Genomic DNA, 17,918 nt, shown 5'->3' with positions numbered 1-17,918 from the left:
ACCAAATGCACCATCAAGAAGGGGGTAGGCCTATTGTCCTATAGGTTAATAATGCCAAGTTGTCTTTTTATTTAGATGTTGGATTTTTTGTTGAGCGTGTCTGTGTGATGTTTTATTTTAACCCTATGTCCTGTATTCATACCTGTTCAGGACTGGCGAGCGGGTCCACCATGACTGCCCTGCGGCAGAGGAAGGGTATCAAAGGGAAGGATGCTGGGCCTGAGATCCATAACCTGCATCCGGGCTCCTCTGACGCACACCCAGATAAGAGCAGCCCAGGTCAGGCCATTTCTTTTTTCCACGTAATGCAGTTCTAGTGTCAGTTTTCTTATATGAAGCACATACAGTCGGAATAATTATTATATAAATATTGCATGCCCAGGGAAAATGTTTATGAAATGATTACGCATGGTCATGAATTCTCACACGTGAGGCATCCATATCAGGCTATTTCATCAGACAGACATATCAGCAAAATATCTATCCTGTAGGCCAGAGTTCCCCCACCTTGTTTGTCTCACGTACCCCCCAATCCAAGGGAGGGGAACCTTTTTCATTCAAGGGGCCACTTCAGATTCTTTGGAGGGCCATAAAAGTCCTCCGAGGGCTGCACTATGAACACAAACCAGGATTTCCCCATGCCCTTTAGGGCTATATTGAAGGCAGACACCTTTAACCCTGGCCTAAGCCCTTTTTTGTCATACCATGAGTTCTCCCTCTATATCTCTTCTCCTATCCCAATGTGACTATGTACAATCAGGGGCGGTTCTAAGGGGTGGCAGGGGGTGGCATTTGCCCCCCCAGAAATATGATTTGCCACCCCAATTAAGAGCCCTGATTGTGACCAATAGCCTTAATGCTGGACATCATTTCAGACATAGAACTTAAGGTTGCAGGGTTTAAGGGATTCACTGTATCACATAAGTGTGTGTGTCGATTATATCGCGTTTATCATTTTCCCTTGGTGTAGGAGCATGCGCCCCTGAAATACATTTCGCCACCTCTTTGCCACCCCAAGAATAAATGTCTGGAACCGCCCCTGTGTACAATTATAAATTGCGTACTCCCTGCAGTGGGTTCATTTACCCCTAGTGGTATGTGTACTCCTGGTTGGGAAACACTGCTCTAGGCTAACAGAATACAAAACAGGCAGTGCGGATGGTGGGGACGTGTCCTTACGACGTTTGGCATGAACTTGGCTAGTCCCTAGTACCACTTCTTCACAAACAATGCAAAAGATACTGTAGCATACCCGGACAATTAGCCACCACATGGTAATGTCTCAGCCACGTCCAAACCCACACCTTTAAAAACAGCCGTGGCAGCCGTGGCCTAGTGGTTGGAGAGTTGGTCTTTCAATCTAGGGGTTGCAGGTTCGAATCCCCCCTGACCTCTCCCTACATCTCCATCCATGGCTGAAGTGCCCTTGAGCAAGGCACTAACCCCACATTGCTCCAGGGATTGTAACCAATATCCTGAAAAATAATAACTGTAAGTCGCTTTGAATAAATGAAAGCGTCAGCTTAAACAAACAAACAAAACAAAAAAACAGATAATCACATAAACACTTGAAAATTAATGTGCAATTCAACCAGCAATAATGGAATAGGCTACCTGAGCCCACAAATTAAAATCATAGTCAATTATAAATTTCACTTCCCTCTTACCCACAATCTTCACTGCATTGTATGCAATGCACTTACATGCACCCTCATGCCACAGTGTGCACTGACATAGCCCCAAACCTAGTAGGCTATTCCAATCTTTCTGACCAGCACAGTTCAGTAGAACCCTATGACTGAGAGGTTGCCAAACACCCTGAAGTCTCAAACACTAGCAGGTAATTGGAGTGCTTCTGGGTCTTCACCTTTTTTCCTTGGTGCTCATCAGTGTAGGGGCTCTCAAACTTGGTCCAGGAAAACAGATGCTGAGGCACTCAAGGTTGCAATTTTTTACTTTTTTATTTGGCTACAATGGTAGCTAAATAAAAAAGTAAAACAAATTGCAACCTTGAGTGCCTCAGCAAGCATCTGTCTTCCTGGACCCTGAAGTCTCCTGCAACCTCCCACAGGACTGGCAAATGCTATTTCTCAGTTTGTAAGTTTGCAGTGTGTAATGGATGCCAACTAGCAGAGTTGGGTGTAGAACGTTAGAAAACCTCCCTCCAAAAGCCTCATACAGTATCGGTAGCGCTAAGCTATCTGTCTGCACCTTTACCAAGTCTCCTTCAACCTCCCACAAGACTGGCAAAAGCTGTTTTTCACCTTGCAGTGCACTCTGATCATCTTCAAAAAGGACCTGTGTGCTTTCCATTTTTTGCCTATGGCTTGAGCATGTATGTTTTGTGCATCTTCAGTAAGTCGTTACTTTACTCAGATCCAAAGTGCACACCAGAGGGAGAAACTACACCAGAAAGGATTTTCTCACCTGCCGAGCAGCGCTTTGACACAATTTCACTGTACAGTACAATTCCACCGTTTTCTTTTTTTCTCTGACACAGGGTGACCTTATCCTGTGTTGCACTGCTTCTATAGCATTTACACGGTTTATTGTGCAAGACCAACATGGAGAAGGTTGTGGCATTCAGCTCCATTTTTGGTCTTTTCATTTCTCTACATTCATCGTGTTTGGAGGTAGGGTGCGCACATCCACAGGTAGTTGTCCAGGTGCTAGACAAAAAGTAGTAGGTAGTGTGATGAAGCGGTCTGCACACACAGTGTGCACCCTCATGCCACCCTCATGCCACAGTGTGCAGACCGCTTCATCACACTATCTTCTACATTCATCCTCAACCTTGTAGCAATCAATTCAAATTGGCTTAGCGAGCTGATTGACTAGAAAACCTTTCAGACTGAGGTTGAAACTTGGATTCTTTAAAAAAAAAAAAACATATTTTTCAGAATATCATGTTCTGAAAAGTCAGCATTTTAATTATGTTAGTACACTAAAAGGAGTTATTATTAAGAGATAATGTATTGTCCACACGTGACTATAGGAAAATATTTTCCCGACGAGGCGAATAACACCCCCGACGCCGAAGGCGGAGTGGTGTTATTCCGCTTCGAAGGGAAATATTTTCCTTAATAATGCCCTTTTTTAAACCGTTGCATTCTCTAAACTGTCTGGAATGTCTTGAGCTCAGATTCAGATTAAAGGAATATTGTGATGTCCACAAAATGACAGCGTGATTAAGGAACAAAAACAACAAACCAAAGACTTCAACGGGCATGCAATTGGTCTCTTTTTAAGAAACCTTTGCATTCTTTACAGTAACTGTAATTGATCTCTTCTCAAAAACTATGATTCAGCGTTACGTGTACAGGATGAGTCTTGTGGGAAAGACCACAACATGACAGTGTGTTATTGAGGCACTGTTAATCAACAAAGAAAGCGAGATGTTTAAGTTTCTCCCCTGAGCATAGCCTACCGTACAATCTCTGCATGGACGCAGTCAGTACATGCATGCTTACATTCACACCGTTACCAAGCTATTAGCAATAATCAAGCAAAGGGGTTCTCTGGAGATTCCGAGAATTGTAATTATACATGTGTGCTGTGAAAAAAAGGCATGTTGACATTCTTCTAGTTGGAAGATATTTATATTAAGACTTTTAGATTTTATAATTATAGCAGTTGTCCACCATTTACACATAATTACATATCATTAGTTACATTGTTTAAAATAAGCATGATAGTCAGCGACACAAAGTTCTCAGTGTTGTCTTCATCTGCCTCTGCCACTGGATTGTCACTGCCTGGTTGTGTTAGGTAGCTGGTCGCTGAGGTCAGACCAGACTAAGGATAGACCGATATATATATCGGTATCGGTATCGGGCCGATATTTGTTTTTTTTTTTAAGTGTATCGGTATCGGCCGATATGCGTGTGGTTTTGGCCGATACGCAATAATTATTATTTTATGTCATTCTGTAAAAGCACCAAGACATTTTATTTTTTTATTACTTGATTGTTAGACATTACTTGATTGTTAGAGAGGGTGTTTGAATGTTGCAAGTTCTACCGCAGTTTGATAATGTTAAAGGAATGTTTATTTTTAACTTGAGACCTGGAATATTTGTCATTTTTTAACCTTTTTTTTTAACCCATATCGGCCCCAAATATCGGGTATCGGAAATCGGGTATCGGCCAAGGGTGATGGGAAAAAAAATCAGTATCGCATCGGCCATTAAAAAACCTGTATCGGTCGACCCCTAGGCCAGACCCAGACTCGAACCTGTGACCTCACGGCCAATTCGGCTCGGAGGTAGAAGTGATTCTCGGATTGAAGTTATAGTTATAATCTGGTTATGAAGATTTCCAGATTATAACCATACATTTTGCATGGGTGTTTTCATTTAGATCAAATACTTAAAGGGGTATGCCACTATTTTGGGGCTTAATACAGTTAAAATCGTTGGCGAGGGTTTATAAAGGTGGTAAAGTGTCTATTTTTCATGTAAGCCGTTGTCTTGCTTTAAGACAAATTAAAAGAGGGAGTATGTAGCTAAGCTAGTGAAAGTCAATGGATCACTGTAGCATGTAGCATGCTACACGGATACAACAACTTGCACTTGGAAGGTCCGAAACGTCATGCAAATAAATCTGGGAGCATTGACAGTGTTGCGGACTCCTATCGTTTAGTTCAGTTGCTTTATGAATTCAGTACCCTCAGTGCGGTTCCCCTGTTCTCTTTCTTCAGGTGCTTTTCTGAGTAGAAGTGCAAGCCCTTTTGCAAGCAGTCATTGTTGTTGTGCTGCTGCTCTTTTGTCTCATAGCCCCTTAAGTACCATCTGAGGCACACTGTAATCAGTGCTTAATTTGTCAAGCGGGAGGTCCTGGAGCGCAGAGGATGGGTGGCTCCCCCCCGACCTGGATCTGTGATGTATTTCCATGAGGTTCCATCCAAGGTTCCGGAGCTCTCATCTGAGGTTCCGGAGCTAGCTCCCCCTTGCTCCCCCTCAAATTAAGCACTGACTGTAATAGTCATTCAATGAAGGGTTAATTACCATGGTACTACTCTACTATGACATAACACCTTTAGGGCCTTTAGTAATGCACTACGATTCGGTCATTGTCTTTCTGGTAGCAACACATTTATGACGCTGTTAACGGGTTAAACCTTTTTGGGTAAGAAACTTGTGTATGTGAGATAAAATAATTCACACAACAAACACACACACACACACACACACACACACACACACACACACACACACACACACACACACACACACACACACACACACACACACACACACACACACACACACACACACACACACACACACACACACAGGTATTCATAAGATGTAATACTGTTGTACTGAGATATCCCTTCCATAACACAACAGTGATTATGCTCCTTCATCTCTATTCAGTGCTGTGCCTCTGACAAAATCAGCAGTGCTTATTTTCCTCAGGCAACAAAGATTGTGCCTTCCTGCCAATTACAGTTGAAAGACTGAAATGTTTGTTTTCCTACCAACTTTGTCATTATATGGACACCTTAATCCTAACTAGCATTGCTGCTCTCATTTCCATTATTTGAGTTTTCCTTTGTAAATCAATTGTATGACTATTTATTCAGCTTTGCTATATAGTGTGTTTTCCCCTTTATAGCAGTGTAGGGGTGTTGTGGGTGGGTGGGTTTTATTTGGTAAAAAAGAAAGCTTATCCAACTCAAGATGTAGTATTTAAGTGCATCTTATTTTGTGCTTTTTTGAAAATAAAAATGTATTTAAAAAAAAATAATAATTTAAATGTCTTTCCCCAACAACATACCTACTGAAATGCTGTTTTAATTTCACTTTTTTGACATCATTGGATACAGTATGTACTTCAGTAATCATCTTTACAGTAGTTTGCTCTGCGCAAGTAGTACGGCTTCTAATGAAAATAGCCCAAGGTATTTGTTTTGATTTAAAGTTGACTCTTTTACTGGGAAAGTTACAGCTCTTGTTGAGGCTGAAGAGTTTACTTCAAAATAACTGAACTTGAAGTTTGAACTGGACTTGAAGTTTGGATGCTACATAAAAGAAACTCAGTTACTTAGAGCTAAACCTTTTTGACTAAGATGCCCTGGAGGAGTGAGGTTCTTCTCAGACAGGTCAGTCTGAGGTAGCCAGCCCTTTGGTGCAGATGGGATTGCTGCTGATCTGATCACCATTGGCTGAAAAAACAAACAAACATCGCAACAACTTTTTTATGACGTTACAGTAGGACTGCACGATTATGGAAAAAAAATCATAATCACGATAAATTTGGTCAAAATCGTAATCACGGGGGGCGCTGTGGCGCAGCGCGCTAAGCCCCCCACATTTGGGCTTGCATGCCCATGGGGACCCCGGTTCGAGTCCGGACGGAGTAATTTCCCAATCCTCCCCCATCTCTCTCTCCCACTCATTTCCTGTCAGCATCTCATACTATCCTGTCAATAAAGGCATGAAAAGACCCTAAAATAAAAAAATAAAAAAATAAAAAATCGTAATCACGATTATTAATCAGGATCATTGATTTTTTGCAGATTAAAAAAAAAAATTACAACAAGATGAAATATAACCAAGAATGAATTACAGTATATACGGGATGAGCAAAATAAAATGAATTGTAATAATTATGTAAAGGCAATAGCATGAAACTTAGGTGGACAGATTTCTGGCCAGAAACACCAGCCTGTCAGTATGTTCTGGCTTCAAGGACGCTCTCAAAGGTAGGTCACTATTGCCACGATTAAATCACGATTGAAATCACAACTTCGATTTCACGATTTTATCACGATTTTAGATTATTTTCGATTAATTGTGCAGCCCTATGTTACAGACAGTATCACATGTTATGGAAAGTCATGGGTAAGCGGTTAGGGCGTCAGACTTGTAGCCCAAAGGTTGCCGGTTCGACTCCCGACCTGCCAGGTTGGTGGGGGGAGTAATTAACCAGTGCTCTCCCCATCCTCCTCCATGACTGAGGTACCCTGAGCATGGTACCGTCCCGCCGCACTGCTCCCTTGGGGCACCATTTAGGGCTGCACCGTTGCACGGGTGAAGCATAAATGCAATTTTAGTTGTGTGCAGTGTTCACTTGTGTGCTGTGGAGTGCAGTGTCACAATGACAATGGGAGTTGGAGTTTCCCAATAGGGCTTTTTCACTTCATTTACACAACAAAGCAAATGACTAATTTCATGCATCACCTCCTTTGTGACCTTATTGTCACCAAACCAGCAGTGGTGATGTAACAATGTTGTTACGGTGTAGTTAATCTTTTCCAGAAAAAAGTGATTAGGATCGCCGGTGATCCCATCTACATGAAAGGGCTACGGTAAGGGCCCCTTGCACAGGTGAAGCCTAAATGCAATTTCGTTGTGTGCAGTGTGCAGTGAACACTTGCGTGCTGTGGAGTGCTGTGTCACAATGACAATGGCAGTTGGAGTTTCCCAGTTGGGCTGTCTTTCATGTATGTATCTCTGTATGTACTGTATTTTGTGACAGATGTTTGGACGGGCTGGACTGTGTTCTGTGGGGCCCTGGGTGCCCTGGTCGGGGTGTGTCTCGGACTCCTCTGTTGCATCTACGTGGCAACTCTGCATGAAAATGACCTCTGGTTCTCCAATATTAAGGTAAGCACTACATTGTCTGTATTGATGCACATTCTGTGTACGGTAGGTTTGAGGCTTTCCTAAGAAGGTCTGTTCATCTGTTTTATCCATCAAGATTGTTACAGACTCCTCTGTGGCCCCCAATATCAAATATCAACAGTACTGTATGTGAATATTGTTTGGACGTTTTGAACTGGATGGAAATGTTCAACTCAATATTTTTTTTTGCTGGAATGATGTTTGAGTATATGCACAGTATATGAGAAATTGACTGGCTGGTGCCTGTTTGTTTCCTGGCTCCCATGCCATAGCCTCTTAGTCAAAGCTTCATACAGTATGGCAACAAAACTAGCGTTCTCAGACTGGCATTTTGTATACAGACCTTCATTCAAAATCAATCAGTCCATTGACTTTGGTGGTATGTGTTGCAGAGTTCCTTTTTTTATCAGTGAAAGGGTTTTTTTTTGATGAGGACCAAAACATTTTACCAGGCAGGTCCCATGAAGACGACATCATCTTGACCTGGATTAAAGATAATCTTCACAGACACTTCACTTCCTTTTTGTATTGTTACCAGATTTCACAGGCAAAATAACAGCTGAGGGAATTGGCTGCCTGGCTAACCAGACTGACTTGAGACACAAGATGTCATGCAACACATCAGAGACAGCATGGGTGGGCCCAGGCTCGCTGTGTTTTGTTGTTTTGTGCGCTTGCATGTCTCAATTCTGATTTTGAAACACTGTGTCATGTTGCATTTCAAACGCTGGCTTAGTCAGAGAGAGGGGAGGGCTGCTGGTATTATCCAGCCACCTTGTCCTTCCTCTGCGCCCTCCATGACTCCTGCCAAAGTCTCTGCTAAAATAAATCCGGCCAGCCGAGGAACATGTCAGCTGCAGACTCTTGCTGACAGTCAGGGCCGCTCACAGCTTTGGCTGGGCCCGGCACAAAGTCATCTGAAAGGCCCCCAACTCCGATACAAACAATGTATTGAGGACCCATTTCTGAGCCTTCTCTCCCCCTGGGCTCTGGACAACTGACCCCTTTGCCCCCCACCCCCCCTTGACAGCTTCCTTGCTGACGGTAGCGCTGCCTCGCCCGCGTGTGACGATAGTTAAGGATGTTCCCGTGGCGGATGTGGATGTGAGGCACAAAGTTTAATGTGCCTCCGCACAGATGACTCAAACAATATGCCTTATCTGCTCGGCACAAAGACAAACAACATGCCATGTGGGCGTCACATCAGAAAATAATGGCACAAAGGATCAGTCGCCGTTTGTTCGCTTACCTTTGGTGCATTCTATTGCTCTCTCTGTGTCTTTCACTTTCTCCCTCTTTCTCTGACTTTCGCTTCCCTCCCATTCTTTCTTTCTTTCTCCTTTTTTTCTCTCCGCTGCCCAGGGTTGTGTTCCCTCGTTTCCCTGCTGCCTGCTTGAGAGGCTGTGCAGATGTTCTCATTCATTATGAATATGGGTCACTTTCCTTTACAGCGCTGGCACCCATATTCCTCCCCCGGCTTTTCTACAAGCCAAACAGGCGAGCTCGCTTTGGTCGCTCGAGCACGGTTCTTTTTTTCTTTTCTTTTTTTTTTGAACATGCATAACAGCTCTCATTGAAGTCACCAATGCAGACTATTTAGTCGCATGTCGTTTTCAGTTGCACAGCAATTAGCGTGCTCCCCTGCTGTGTTTTTGGTGTATGTGTTGTGGAGGTAAACATCATACTATACTCTCCAGCGAGCCTTCAAAAAGGACACATCTTAAATGGCCCCCTCTCAGGTTCATGCCACATGGTTTTCCCCTGGGGCGAAATAAAAGTGCGCGCACAGTTGTATGAAAAGATGGCATGGCATAGCAGCGTGGTTCCAGTTTACCCTATGAGTCATGAGTCACAGGTCTTCTCAAACGTGCTCCGGGTACAGGCAAGTCAGCAATTGAAAAGTACATGATGGTAGAAAATGGCCGGAGCTATTCTTCCTTTCCTTTCTCCTTTGCTTTTTTTTTTCTTCCTTTTTGTCTTCTTTTATCATCTGTTTCTGTGCAGTGGCCCCTGGAGTTAGGCAGGGGCTGTGGGAAAGGAAAGCATATCTTCCATTGTAGTGGGGAGAGAAAAAAACGGCAGAGGCTGTAAAAATAATTTCCTCCTCCCTTTTTTGAGGAGCCAGCGTGATTCAGTGGTGACTGGTTGTTGTGTCTAATCCAATATGACTGCAGAACTCCTTGATGGGGAAACCAAGTTTGGCCCGCATTGTTTGCTGAGCAAGAGGAGAGTAGAGTGGAGTAGGGTTGAGAAAATGAACTGGGATTTTGAGAGAACAAATCCACATGGTTTTGATGCACACATTGTATATATTTCTTTCCTTTCCTGTCAGCGTTTTAATGGCCAGATATAATTTTTTTATGCCCCCTGGGTTAAACAGGGCGGTCGGCACGGCAGGCAGTCGTTTGAAGTTTAAGTACAGGTCTGTCTCCGCTAGGGGTATCCTTGGGGAAGCTATTGTGATGGGAGACAGCTGTGGCCCAGCCCCTTAAATTCGTCAAGTGTGAGGTCATGTTCGTGGCAGTTATATTGTCTCATGGGTTTAATTTGAGTCCACCAGCACCCTCTCCACTTCAACTTCTAGGGAGAATATACGGTAACCACACTGACAAAACGCTCCGCTCAAGTCTAGCCCCACTTTTTCCCACTGATGTTCCAAGCCTTCCTCCTCCTCCTCCTCCTCCTCCTCCTCCTCTTCCACCCCCACCCTCTCTTTCTGTGTTACTCATTTTTCTTTTTAACACATGTTACGAAGGGGTCAAGCCAGCGGTTGGAAAGGGGGCTGGTCTGCTTGTGCCTCAGAGACTGCTGTCAACCGGCTGGTGTGTATTCGTGTGTGTGCTCTGCGAGCATGGTGTTCTGGTAGCAGTGTGGTCACATGGTGTCCTGGACCTGCACGTGGTGTAGTGTCCTCCTCTCCCTCCCTAGGCCCTTTTTGGTGTGGGCTGGCTGCTGTTTGCTGCTCCTACCAAAAGGAGATGGTGAGGTATTGTTTTGGAAGGCAGAGTGGAAGACGCTTGTTATAAACAGCAGCAGCAGGTCAATGTGTTTCTCTTTTTTGGGGTTGGACGGCTGGCGGCTGCTATCCCCAGCCACCGATTTATTTCACCAGCGTGGAAGAGCGAGGAGACAGCAAGCAGAGCTAGCGTGACTTGGTAACATGGACAGTGGCGGAACGTGCGCTGTTATCCAGCCAGCTAGATAAAGACGTGACCTGGGAGAGTGCAAGAAGGAAGGGGAGCACGGGTTGCTGGTTGGTTGGCTGGGCTGGGCTGGCTGGCTGGCTGCTTGGTATTGGACATGGAGACCAGGAGGAGAGGGGAGCGGAAGCCGGAGAGGCACGCCGGGATTACCCGCAACGGTGCGTCCGCGGGCAAGGCTGTGGCCGTGACAAAGCGCTCCTCCGCAGGGGGCACTGAGAGAAGCGAGGGAGCCTGGCAGCCTGGCACTACCCTCGGTGCTGCTTGGTGCTGGCACGGCGTTACCATGGCAACAGGGCTGTCGTTAGCAGGGGCCCTGGGGATGTTCCATGCATGGGCAGTCAACTCCATACACGAGAACCTCCTCTGGTTTTCTAACCTGGAGGTAAGGAACCCGGGAGGAACCCGAGGAACTGCAGTCGGGTTTGTGCAATTCTCACAACAGATAAATGTGTTAATCTTTAAAAAACAAAAAGAGTACTTTGGAGAGATATCCCGTTACGGCTTGCCGGTTGACTTGCAGCGAAGATGTCTTTTTCCATTAAAAAAGCTTGTTTCTCATTCCCTCTAGTATTGACTGAACAGCAAGACTATTGGAGATTTTTTTTTGTCTGTTTTAACGTTTCTGTTTTGCAGAGATGAAAATTGATTGTTTTTAAAGGGAAGGCGCAATTTCCACTCTCACTTTCCTATTCTAATGCAGTTTCTTCAAGAGGGAGAAAATTACCTTACATGCGTAGCTCATCATTCACCATTTTTATATTCCCAGAATTTAATATTGCTGCATTAACTGCTGTGTATTTCTCAAAATGTTTGTTTACATTGTTTGTTCACCTTCTGCCGAAACGTTTGGCACTTTTATAGTTCCGAAGACAAATGCTTTCATCTGCAGTGTGTGTGTGTGTGTGTGTGTGTGTGTGTGTGTGTGTGTGTGTGTGTGTGTGTGTGTGTGTGTGTGTGTGTGTGTGTGTGTGTGTGTGTGTGTGTGTGTGTGTGTGTGTGAGTGCATTTGTGTGTGTGTGTGTGTGTGTGTGTGTGTGTGTGTGTGTGTGTGTGTGTGTGTGTGTGTGTGTGTGTGTGTGTGTGTGTGTGTGTGTGTGTGTGTATGAGTGACTGCCTGTGCACAGGTGTGTGTTCGTGTGTGTGATAACTTTCTGTATATCTGGAGAAGCCATTTGGTTGTGTATATTATTATTCCCTGTGTGCGCTTCACTCTGCTCTTCCCTTTCTTTTTGTCGACTGCCAGGAGGTTGAGCGTGAAATCTCTTTTCGGACTGAATGCGGCCTGTACTACTCCTACTACAAACAGATGTTGAAGGCCCCCTCCATTCAGCAAGGTAGGCTACAACAACCCAATCCCTACATTGCTGCGCTGTCGCCAGTCTGTTTATCACAAGTGAGATATCGTCTGGCAACCATCTATTCCTTTTCTCAAAGGGGAGGAGAATATAAACAGTTTAAAATACTATCTAAAACTTTGGAGCGTTGGTTGGTCTCGCATCTGGTGCAGAGGCGTAGATAGAGAAGAGTTGACGCGGTCTTTGATCTCTGTTCATGTGGTTTTACATGGTTTTACGCTAGCCTCGGTGGTTCCAGCTAAACCCATTTCTGTCATGGGTTTGTTAGCATGGCTAGGTTATGTGTACTAATTCTACAAATTTGGCCGTGCTGCTTTTGTTCTGACACAAGTTATCATGTTAGGTCAAGTAATTACACAGTCCGTTGATTTGAGTGCTTTGACATGAAAATGGATGTTATATCGATTCTTCTCAGAGTCCCCAATGATACTCTATTGGAACAATCGTTACAGCTCTTCTCTATCTCTGATCTGGTGTCAACATGGTGGTTCAGTAAAAGAAACTAGACTGCCTGTGCAGTCGCCTTCGACTGCTTAAGGTATATCCCCGAAACGCAACGCTTCCAGTCCCCCACAGTGTTAATTTTGTCATCTTTTTTAAATTTAGTCTTAGTCTAAGTCACAATGACAAAAATACATTTTAGTCTTAGTCATATTTAGTCATTGCCTTCCCAATTTAGTCTTAGTTTTAGCCTAAATGACAAAAATTAATTTTAGTCTTAGTCAATTTTTAGTCATTTTAGTCCAAAACTGTACATTATAGAACTTTTCCACCCACTGCTTCTCTTTTTAACATATATCACTGACTGTACAGAATAAACCACCTCCACATACTGCTTCTGCTACACACCAAATCTGGGACAAATCCATCCGACTGGACAGAAGTTATGAGCCAAACAAAAATTCGGCCATCTTGAATTCAGCCATCTTGAAAGTGTTGGCCTCGAATAAGTTCATGAACCTACCGTAGAGCATTCACCCAAAAAATCTGGGACAAATCCAAACATCCGTTCAAAAGTTATCGCGTTAACACGAAAGACCTCACGCGGCGGACGCGGCGGACGCGGCGGACGCGGCGGACGCGGCGGAGCACGCAAAACTATTACATCCCCGACGCTCCGCGTTTCGGGGATATAATTACAAGCTTCTGTTTGTCTAATAATATATCTTGACCCCCCTCCCCTTTCCGTGATTAGGTTTTCAAACTCTGGTGAAGATTTCAGCTTGGGTTAGGTTTCCATGCTCTCCTTCCGATTGAAATGATCGTTCAAGGCAGCATGGGAATTCCCAGGCTAGTCCATACACAATACCATGTCGAAGTGCTCTCCAATAGACTTGTCTGTAGTCATAGAAAGTGGGAGTGGGACTGCGTTCTCTCTGATCACAGTGCACTGAAAGAAAAAAATGTTGGATTTACTTAATTCACTTATGGACATTAGTTGTAAACTAATGCATTGCTTTGGCAGCAATTTAAAAAATTGAGTGAAACACACATGATAGCCTACCTCACAGATTAGCTCACCAATAGCATTTGGCCCTTGTGTGGGCCATGAGTGGGAGTGGGATTGTGTTCACTTGCAGTGACCGTCCTAAGAGAACTATTACACCTGAAAGGCGACGAGCAGTCATGTGGTGGAGTGGGACTGTGTCCACTCTGTTGGCTGTGGGGTGGGTGTCCTAGGAGAACTACTGAAACACCTGAAAGCCAGCGAGTTGAGCATGCTGCTTGTCCTTTGAACATTTCAACATTTCATACTCTCCTGTAAATCAGCTGTGTCCCGTTCTTGAGGTGACCTCATTGCAAGGAGAGAAGAGAAGAAAACTGCTAGGGCCATTAGATCAGACTGTCCATCTGTGAGACTGTCTGGTATGCAAGTAGGAATTCAAAGCCCAAAAATAACAGGACAAGCGAGTGTGAATGAACACACACGCAAAAAAAACACACACACACACACACACACACACACACACACACACACACACACACACACACACACACACACACACACACACACACACACACACACACAGACAACTGTGCCCAGAGTAACTCGGCTGCTCGTGCTTATGCAATCGTACGCACTGTTAAAAGTCTATTGTGACCCAACTGGGAATAAAGTTGAGGCTGGGAGGAGGAGAAAAAATCCCAAAAAAAACATTAGGAAGGTGATGTTGCTTTTAAGTTGCTCTGGGTACAGTTAGGTCCCCTAACAGCTGCATTTTAAATGTTTTTTCCTCCATGTTTTTCTGCAGAAAACACAGCAATTAGACGGCCCGTGCAGATTAACAGGGAAATGGCCTCGACTGCCGCTTGTCGCTTGTGTTTAGCCGTTCTCCTGACGCCTCTTAAAGCCTTGGAGTTATATTCAGCTTCTAGGCCTGTGGGGCTTTTAGTTCTTTTTAGATGTTGGCTTGGCTGCAGCGGACATAAAGTTTACGAGTTCTTCAGACTGTGTGTGTGTGTGTGTGTGCGCGCGCGTGTGTGTGTGTGCGTGTGTGTGTGTGTGTGCGCGCTCGTGCGTGTGTGGTGACCGTTTAAACTGTCTGAGAGGAAGAAAATACTCACCCCGCTCTCTCTGTGTTCACACCGTTCTCCTGTTAGGTCTTGTGGAGCTGATCAACGATAACCTGACTGAGTCCAAGAGAACCATCAACCTCTTGCAACGTATGAACATATACCAGGAGGTGCTCCTGAGCATCCTCTACAGAGTCCTGCCAATTCAGGTGAGCAGAGGGTATACTATAGCACAGGGTTTCCCAAACTGGGGTGTGTGCACCCCTGGGGGTGCGCGGCCTGCCACAAGGGGGTGCGCGAGCTGAATAGAGTACTGGCTGAGATGTGTGTTTTTACAGAATTAATGAACATTACATGTTGTTTGGTGAATTGTATGCTGGAAGGATCCATCTTTACGTGTAATTTATAACTCCTAGACTTGTCATGCAAGTTCCATTGTAATGATGGCAGAAAAAAGTATTTGTGCGGTTGTGCAACATTTGCTTAGGGGGTGCGCGAACCTCACTGAAATGTAAAAGGGGGTGCGCAGGGGAAAAAGTTTGGGAACCCCTGCTATAGCACATAGCATGTTAGGAGTTGACTGAAGGCTGAATGAAGGATCTTCCGAACAGTTTGTTATTAGAGATTGATGATGGACGAATGGAAAAAAGAATGTATAATTTCTCAGTGCCATTGGCAAAAAGGAGCTGGGCCTACAGCAATGAATGGCAGTTGAACATGAAACGAACTCTGAAACAGTTGCCTACATACAAAAATATGTACCGGTATGTACTATACTTCTTCAAAATCTTAATGCTGTATATCTTTCTGTGTGTAGGGTGGAGAAACTGCTACCGTAAACTATGCCATGTTACATGGCAGTAATGACAGGAGTGTTGTGCTGTGTGATTCTGTGTGGTTCTCAGACTTACCTCAGTGTGTCCATGTGTGCTCCATGAGGTCCATGAGGAGTGCTCATAGGGCTGCACAATTAATCGAAAATAATCGGAAATCGTGATAAAATCGTGAAATCGAAGTCGTGATTTCAATCGTGATTTAATCGTGGCAATAGTGACCTACCTTTGAGAGTGTCCTTGAAGCCAGAACATACTGACAGGCTGGTGTTTCTGGCCAGAAATCTCTCTAGTTTTATGCTATTGCCTTTACATAATTATTACAATTAATTTTATTTTGCTCATCCCGAATATAATTCATTCTTGGTTATATTTCATCTTGTTATAATTTTCAAAAAAATCAATAATCGTGAATAATAATCGTGATTACGATTTTGACCAAAATAATCGTGATTATGATTTTTTTCCATAATCGTGCAGCCCTAATGGTGCTCATATGTGTTGCCATGGTGTGTGTTGTGCAGACCTACCTGGAGCCGGTTTACTTCTACATCTACACGGTGTTCTCTCTACAAGCCGTGTACGTCATAGCCCTCTACATCACCAGCTGGCTGCTGAGCGGGTCCTGGCTTGCTGGCGTACTGACGGGGGTCTGGTACATCCTCAACAGGTACAGTACTGTATGTGTGGCGCTCACTTTGTCATATACACATTCATGGTCTGTAAGGATTAGGGATGCAAACGATGAATCGATTGATCGACTTTAATCGATCAATGCATTAATCGATTAAAAAACATTAATCTCAATTAATCGACAATTCAACTGACAAGAGACCCAGGTGAAATGGGCATGTGAAGTGTGTGTGAAGAGGGGTGTGAATAGTGGGGATATTTAAATAACCTTTGGATTAAAGAATTGAAATAGAATTCATTTAAATGTGGTATTTTATTTCAATTTTTTTATTATTTAATAATGTTTTTTTTTTCGAGAAACATTGAGATTTCGGGAAGAAAATGCCGCTTATCAATTAATCGTAAGTCGATAAATAAGGCTATTCACTAATGATTAATGAATTAATCGATAATTTGCATCCCTAGTAAGGATACAAAGCTTTCTTGCTATCCTTACCTTCCACAGTGGTTGGATGGTTGACTGTTTAACCCTATCCAGACTGGGCTCTTTTGGCATTCCCGGGCTGTGCGTGTGTGTGCAAAAAGCGTTGGTGTTGACACTTGGAAAGTGGAATGTATATATACAGTAGGGGTGGGTATTGGCAAAGGGTTCACGATTCGATGCGCATCACGATACACATGCCACGATGCGATTCTATCACGATGCATTGCGATTCATGTACTACTGTGATGCATTGCGATATTTACTTCAGTAAATGTGTAAAATACAGCTTATTTGTCAGTTGCTGTGTAGCTTTATTAAGTATGTTCATTCTATTTAAGCATTCTATCATCTGGGAGAGAGCTTACATCACAACAGAAATATTACCTATTCTCTACTGAACAAAATAACCCGTGGCAAATCGAATTTTATTGTAATCAAATAATCAATTGTCATGAATCCATGCAGTATATTGAGAAAATAAGTATCGCGATACCTTGTCATGAATCGATGCATTGTATCGTGAGAGTAAGTATCGCGATGCATCGATATGACGATTATTTTGCACATCCCTAGTATACAGTACACCTAACTAGTGTTCTGCGCCACACTGCTCAGAGTGGACTTAATATCAGCTAGCTACCATCTGACAAATACAACCACTATACCAACTAAGGTTTTCACCTTTTCTGAAACGTTCCTTCCCTTTTCATTTCTGACAAGGAGAAACAACTGTACAGGGTCTTTAGAGGTGTTAGAAGCTGAACTATGGTTTGGCAGCTAAGAGAGAGATGGGGGAGTGCTACAGTGTGTCTCAAACAATGTCTATTGCAGGTGTTTTTCGAGGGAAGGTACAATAGCTTAGCTAGCTTCTTCCATTGTTTGACAGTGTCAGATTTGACAGTGTTTCTCTCTCTCTCTCCCTCTCTCTCTCTCTTTGTTCTTGCCCTCTCCAGAGTGGACACCACGCGTGTGGAGTTCACCATCTCGCTCAGGGAGAACTGGTCGCTTCCGTTCTTCGCCCTGCAGGTGGCGGCCATTACCTGTTACCTGCGGCCCCAGCTGAAGCCCATTCACCAGGTGAGCAGGGAACGGGGCGGATTAGAATTATTTTTTGTTTAAAATATATATATTTTTTTTAAAAGTTTTTTTGCCTTTATTTCTGACAGTACAGTGGAGGAGAGACTGGAAATTAGTTGGGAGGGAGACGGGGAAGGATCTTGCAAATGACCCAGGCCAGAATCAAACCGAGGTCGCCGGCGTAGTAAC

General features: G+C 43.9%; 1 protein-coding gene across 4 annotated transcripts in view; it reads left to right on the top strand.

The window, feature by feature from the left end:
• The window catches only part of dpy19l3 (dpy-19 like C-mannosyltransferase 3), a 91,730-nt gene that overhangs the window by 908 nt on the left and 72,904 nt on the right, over positions 1 to 17,918 (top strand). For 2 of the 4 annotated variants that reach the window (XM_063188794.1, XM_063188793.1), the window contains exons 2-7: positions 151 to 279; positions 7,485 to 7,612; positions 12,077 to 12,167; positions 14,790 to 14,911; positions 16,060 to 16,205; positions 17,606 to 17,729. In XM_063188794.1, coding sequence (XP_063044864.1) covers positions 171 to 279; positions 7,485 to 7,612; positions 12,077 to 12,167; positions 14,790 to 14,911; positions 16,060 to 16,205; positions 17,606 to 17,729 — 720 coding nt within the window. In that variant the 5' untranslated portion in view covers positions 151 to 170. Of the gene's footprint in view, positions 1 to 150; positions 280 to 7,484; positions 7,613 to 10,568; positions 11,254 to 12,076; positions 12,168 to 14,789; positions 14,912 to 16,059; positions 16,206 to 17,605; positions 17,730 to 17,918 lie in introns of those variants that run through there. The other 2 variants (XM_063188792.1, XM_063188795.1) reach the window with 2 other exon arrangements.

The sequence above is a fragment of the Engraulis encrasicolus genome, chromosome 22, assembly GCF_034702125.1.
Source record: "Engraulis encrasicolus isolate BLACKSEA-1 chromosome 22, IST_EnEncr_1.0, whole genome shotgun sequence".
In the NCBI taxonomy this organism is placed as follows: domain Eukaryota; kingdom Metazoa; phylum Chordata; class Actinopteri; order Clupeiformes; family Engraulidae; genus Engraulis; species Engraulis encrasicolus.
Note: the sequence above shows the minus strand (reverse complement) of the source record. Positions and strands in the feature narration are given on the sequence as shown.